The 6,723-nt window shown below is 41.2% G+C and overlaps 1 protein-coding gene across 1 annotated transcript in view; it reads right to left on the bottom strand.

Moving 5' to 3' along the window:
• The window catches only part of LOC111152104 (IQ motif and ubiquitin domain containing), a 42,054-nt gene extending 40,185 nt beyond the window's left edge, over window positions 1-1,869 (bottom strand). The window contains exons 1-2 of the mRNA XM_022510411.1: window positions 1,856-1,869; window positions 469-902 (exon numbers count right to left, since the gene is read on the bottom strand). Coding sequence (XP_022366119.1) covers window positions 469-898 — 430 coding nt within the window. The 5' untranslated portion in view covers window positions 899-902; window positions 1,856-1,869. The remainder of the gene's footprint in view (window positions 1-468; window positions 903-1,855) is intronic.
• Window positions 1,870-6,723: the final 4,854 nt, after the last annotated feature.

Raw genomic sequence — 6,723 nt, 5'->3', positions numbered from 1 at the left:
TTCCCCCTCTCTCTCTGCCTGCCTCTCTGCCTACTTGTGATCTCTGTCAAATAAATAAATAAAATCTTAAAAAAAAAAAAAAAAAAAGAATATCAAGAATAGAGACACCTGGGTGCCTCAGTCAGTGGGTTAAAGCCTTTGGCTCAGGTCATGATCCCAGGGTCCTGGTGTCAAGCCCCGCACCGGGCCCTCTACTTGGCAGGGAGCCTGCTTCCCCCTCTCTCTCTGCCTGCCTCTCTGCCTACTTGTGATCTCTGTCTGTCAAATAAATAAATAAAATCTTTAAAAATATAAATAAATAAAAAATTTTTAAAAAGAGATCAAGTGGTAGTAGCTACAGAAGTTTGGTGGATAAAGGAAAGGGAAAGTAATGTAATAGCAAATATAAAACAAATCTTCAAGCAAAACAAATTTGAAAAAGCAGCCATTCTACAAAATGAGGAAATTCCTATCTTCCCTATGTAATACCTGTTGCTAAAGGATTTTTCACTGATGCTTTCAGAGATTCCTTTATAGCCTTTATCTTATCCAGAAAAGCCAGAGATCCAGGCTTTGAATACTGTTTGGCTGGCTGCATTACATTATCATATTTAGTTAGATAGTGCTCTGTAGAACTTTCTGGAGAATATGAAACTTGTTTAGGCAACAAAGCTTCTTCCATGAGTGGTTCTTCATCTTCTGGTTCCACGTTTGATAAGCCCTGGTGACTTTCCTCCTTAGCATGTGTTGTATAGCCCTCACTGGATGGTTCAACTTCAGATTCATTATCTTCTGCTTGATCTGACTCTGGAAACTCTTCAGAGGGAAGTGGAATACTGATAATCCCAGAAGCATCTTTATTTTCTTCTGATGCATTCACAACATTCTCAGCATCAAATTCTTCTTCCTGATCAGACATTTTCCTGAACCAAGAAAAATAAATATATTTATTACACATAAAAATTTCTACACCAGATATCAAATTCATTGGTGGTATACAGCAATGTTTATAATACACTGTAATGCTCCTTGTTATTTTGTTTTAAAATACTGATTATTTTAATAATGGCATCAAGTAAAAGCATTGGTGAATTTTTAATAAAAACACCACAGAAAGTAAAAATTAAACCAAAAGAGAGCCTCAAAACATAATCAATTTGAGAAAAATCTACTGTCAAGAATATACTGAAAAACAGGGGCACCTGAATGGCTCAGTCGGTTGGGGGTCTGCCTTCAGCTCAGGTCATGATCCCCCGAGTCCTGGGATGAAGCCCTGCCTTGGGCTCCCTATTCGGCAGGGAGTCTGCTTCTCCCTCTGCCTGCTGCTCCCCGTGCTTATGCATGCTCTCACTCTCGCTCTCACTCTCATTCTACCTCAAATAAATAAATAAAATCTTAAAAAGAAAAAAGAATATATTGAAAAATATTTTAAAATATACTGTCGCCTCTTCCTTATTAAAAAGAACAATGCCTTGTGAAAGGACTTATTTGAATAGTTTGTTGTTTTTTTCCTGAACACAAACTAACACAGGATTTATGCTTCTGGGATTACAACTGATTAGAAGCTCCAAGGAATCTCCCAGCTCCACAGCAACCATACCCTGGATAGTATCACTCTCTGTAGTAGTTTTGTTCTCACAAACTGTAGCAAGTCTCCAAGGACCTTTGTTCCCCAAAACAAACAGATCAACAAACAAATGTGGGTTGATCTTGGAGCTGATTAGGGCATGAGGTACAGCAACCAAGAGCTTTGGCTTGGGAGACCGTAGGACAGCATCCAGGACGTGGGCCAGAGTGGGCTAGGGCAGCCGACCGCCAGGCTTCAGGGGCAGGAGCTGGATCAGAGCAGTGAGGAGCCCGTCTGTGGGACGGATACCTATAGAAGCTGGCAGCCAGGAAGGGAGGGCAGAAGTGACCTTGAGGCATATTTCTGTAACAGCAGGGGCAGATTAAAATTCAGAACAGTAGTGAGGTGAAAAAGCTGTGTCTGGGGCTAACAAATTCAGCACAAATCCTTACAGAGAAAAAAAATAATAACCTTAGTCACTGAAGTTGTCTCGCTGCTAGATGACAAATTTCCAAAAATATGGAATATCTGGAATAAAAATATGTATGTGTTGAATTAAATGAATATACCATTAGAGTTGAGGAGAGAATTAGTAAACTAGAAGATAAAGAAAAGGATTTTATATAGAATGCCGCAAAGAGATAAGGATATGAAAAGTATGAGAGATTAAGGACCATGCAAAAGAGAAAAAGTCTAGCATATTTTACTGCTAAGGGTATCTTCACTTAAGCTGAGAATGCTTTTGTACTTTTGAAATAAAAAATAACAACCGAGACAATATGTGGCCTGAGAAGCCCTTTCCAAAAAGAGTCTGTCAGCCCCTGATCTGATATATGCCAAATTGGAAACCCAGAGAAAACAAAAAGAAGAGAGAAAATATTTTTAAAGGTGATGGCTGAGAATCTTACAAAACTGATGAGAAATATGAATCCAAACAGCCAAGAGGCATAACGTAAATATATGCCCAATGGGATAAGTAAAAATAATTCAAAACCATATAATTCAAAGCCAATGATTCAAAGCCACATACATTGTAATTACATTACAGAGTAACAAAAAGAAGATATGGAAAGCATATAGTGATAAAGGATATATCATCTACTGCTTTGAATAATAATAATAATTTGCTAACATTAATACAAAGGAAAGAAAGGAAATACAAAGGAAATTAATACAAAGGAAAGAAAGGAAAGATTTCTCATCAGAAGTATAGAAGCCAACATAACAATGGACTAATTAAAAGAAGATAACTATCAACCTAGAATTGTGCACCTAGCAAATTTCTCTTTTAAGAAAAAAAAAATAGGGGCACCTGGGTGGCTCAGTGGGTTAAGCCGCTGCCTTCGGCTCAGGTCATGATCTCAGGGTCCTGGGATCGAGCCCCGTGTCGGGCTCTCTGCTCAGCAGGGAGCCTGCTTCCTCCTCTCTCTCTCTGCCTGCCTCTCTGCCTGCTTGTGATCTCTCTCTGTCAAATAAATAAATAAAATCTTTAAAAAAAAAAAAGAAAAAAAATAGAAATATTTACAGATAAGTTATACCACAATACCTGCTCTAAAGAAAGTTCTAAGGGGTACACTTAAAGAGGAAAATGGGCTCAAAAGATGTTCAAAGTGCAAAAGGAAAAGTGAACAAATAAATTACAAGCATATGGGTAAACACAAATACTGTCAACACAAAATAACAGTAGAAAATTGAAATATTAGACAATAAGAATATATAATTGGGAAGGGAAAGATGAGAATGAACGGTTCTCAAATTCTTATACTGTTTACAAAATTGAAGGCTATGATATTCTTAACCCCAGACTTTGTGAAATTAAATATACATACCTGAATTTCAAGTACAACAACAACAAAAAAATGAAAGCTTTACACTTCCAAAATAATAAAGAAAAAAGAAAAATGAGAAAAAACAAATAAAAACTCAAATTTTAAAAATTAAGAAACCTCTTTAGGTTCTCACCTACAAAAAAATTTTCCTTTTGGCTATTTTCTCCTATAATAGGACTTAATGGCCTGATTAAAGAAAGAGAATCATAAAGAAGCCCTGACTCCTGGCAACATACTCCTCCCACCCCTTTGGAGAGGCTGAGGTCATGCTTTTGTTTCTATCTGGTGGGTCATCCTTCCAGCAAAATAGCCAAGATGTCATCTTCTAAAACAGAAACAAAATCAAGAATGTCTGCTCTTCAAAAAAAACATAACCAGAAAACTAAAGGGACAAACCATAGCCTGGGAGACAATTTTTTGCAAAGCTTCTATCTGATCAAGGACTTGTAACCAGAATATATAGAGAACTCTCACAATTCAATAAGAAAAGAGTAACAGTTTAAAAGTGAGTAAAATAGTTCAACAGGCAAGTCAACAAGAGTACATACAGAAAGCAAAGAGGCGGGGACAGGACTGGAGTGGCACAAGTGTGATGTCGCACCTGCACAGAGCCACACTTGCAGGTGCACCTGAAGATAAATCCCTCCTCAAATTTGGGGCCTAGCTGTCTCAGTTGCCTCAGTCTAGCCCTGGTCCCGAGAACAAGCACATGAAAAGATGCTCAATATCATTAGTTATTAAAGAAATGCAACTTCATATATATATTCTTTAGCCCAACAATGTCAAGTGCTGGTGAGTATGAAGACAAGTAGAACTTATAGCTTGATGGTGGAAACGAAAATTGGTACATTTGAAATAACTTATTTTTCTTATAAAATTAAACATACATGTATCATATGACCCAGCAATCTATGTTCTTTACCCAGATAGAATGAAAAACTACATTCATACCAAATTTGCAGACACAAGTTTATAAAGCCTTTATTCTTTTTTTTTTTTTTTTTAAGATATTGTGTATTTATATGCCAGAGAGAGCATGAGCACAAGCAGGAGGAATGTCAGGCAGAGGGAGAAGCAGGCTCCCCGTTGAGCAGGGAGCTCGTTGCGGGACTTGATCCCAAGACCCTGAGATCATGACCTGAGCTGAAGGCAGACGCTTAATGGACTGAACCACCCAGGCATCCATAAAGCCTTTATTCTTAATCACCCAACACCGGAAACAACACAAGTGTTCCTCTGTTGAGGCATGGATCCTCATACTATGAGACAGTCACAAAATGGACTACTACTCATCAAGAAAAAGGAATAAACTATTGATACAACATGGATGAATCTCAAATGGATTATGCTAAGCCAATTCTAAAAGCTACATACTGTATAATTCAATTAAGTGGAAAAGCAAAGCTGATGGTTCACAACCTCTCGAGTTCCGTGGGGGATAAAAGCTGATACTGAGCCCCAACCATGGACTCCAAGGAGAAACTAAAGAAAGAGGCAGCACTCCAGATTTGTAGGTGGCAAGTTTAATAAGCGAGGGACCTTACACACTAGGCACATCTTTGGCAGCTGCAAGACAGTAGATCTCTGGACCCACTAGCCAGAATCTTAAAGAGTTTATCTAAAGAGACCTTTATTGGGTTCAGTCAGGTATCCAGTCCAGATGGTCTCAATTACACATTACTCTCTGGGTCCTTGAAGCAGCCCGTAGCTAGGGGCCTTGGGTGGGAGGCCCATTCCAAGGACAGGGGAGGAGACTGTGATTGCCCCAGTTCAGTTCACTGGTCAACCAGCAATCACACCTCCATGACTGCTTCCAACGAAAACACATGCCAGTACCTACATCGTTACAGGTACAACTACATATTTATATAGGGACAGAATAACTGTGGAAGATAAAGGGCAGAGGGGAGGACATGGGTGTAAAACAGAATTTCACTGTTCATTCTTTGTACTGTTTGAACTTTCTACCTTTTACATTTGCCTATTCAAATGTAAATGTTTTAATCTTAAAAAAACTGTTCAAAAAGAAAAAAGAAGTCCCTATTATGATTGCATACAAAAATGTCCCTCTTGATCATAGGGGAAGGGAGGGAAAAAGGAAACAAGATGAAACCAGAAGAGACAAACCATAGGAGACTGTCAATCTCCGGAAAGAAACTGAGGGCTGCTGGAGGGGAGGGGGAGGGTGGGAGAGATGGGGTGGTTGGGGGTTGGACATTGAGGAGGGTATGTGCTATGGCAAGAAAAAAAAAAAAAAAGTCCCTCTTTCACCGACAAAGCATGATTTCACTGATGTATCTAGAATGTTAGCGTAACCGGTAAGGCAAGGCTCCAGTTTTGCCTTCTACCAAATACACCTGTTGAATTTTTAAGTTTTTAGGAGGCACGGCAAAGACCACGGGAGGAGAGGAGGAGTGCGCCAAGGAGGAAGGCGTGAAAGCCCTCTATTGGCTCGACTGGAAATGTCGCCATGGATGCCTACACGTCTTCTAATGTCAGATCTGGGTTACACACAGGTGTTGCTTTACTGTCACTTAAGATAAGCACTCCGGGTGGGAGATGTTTCCGAACCCCAAATATGAGATACAGAGCCAGGAAAGGAACCAAGAAAAATGGGATGTTTTGCACGATTTCTGAAGTAGAGGTGGAACATTGTCCAGCGGCCACGCAGTCCGCAGAGCCAAGGCGGGACCAGCGCCCCGCACAAAGTTCCGGGAGTCCCGCGCCGCCGTCACCAGTCCAAGGCCGGTCTGAGGGTGGGGCCGGGAGAGGGCAGCCCAAACCTGTCCTCCTACCTGACTGAGAAACGCAGCTACTCGGGTCGCAGAGGTTTCTCAAGAACCGCTCCGAGGAAGCAGCGTCCACACCCGCCGCATTCTCTGTTGCCTGCCATATCCTAGCAACCGCCCTACCACCGCCTCCTCCCGCCGGACACCGATCCCGCGAGAAGAGGCGGTGCTCGCGTTGGGAAGAAACGCAGGGGAGGGGAAGGCGGGGCCGGGGTCTGGCGGCGGGCGGAGCAGTTAGGCAGAGGGAGGGGCGGGAGGAGGAAGGCGGTGGGGAGGGCTGTCGCGTGCAGGTTATTTAGATCCCAAAGTGAATGGGATGCTACTTTCCAAACTTCTCTTCCACGTGTGAAAGGGCTCAGTTCTCCCAACCAAACGCTGACGGCAATTTGGCTTACAGATACAAACAATCGGGTTTGGCGAAAATGTAAATATCAAATGAGAGTGAAGATTTGGACGTAAAAGAACACAGTTGTACACAGAAGGTGCCTACTTGCATTTATTAAAATTAGAACTTGGTTCTTAGTTTTTCGGCAGCCAAAGAGAAAAACGGAGACAGGAG

This window comes from Enhydra lutris, unplaced genomic scaffold, assembly GCF_002288905.1.
Source record: "Enhydra lutris kenyoni isolate GAN:26980312 unplaced genomic scaffold, ASM228890v2 scaffoldscaffold27, whole genome shotgun sequence".
In the NCBI taxonomy this organism is placed as follows: domain Eukaryota; kingdom Metazoa; phylum Chordata; class Mammalia; order Carnivora; family Mustelidae; genus Enhydra; species Enhydra lutris.
Note: the sequence above shows the minus strand (reverse complement) of the source record. Positions and strands in the feature narration are given on the sequence as shown.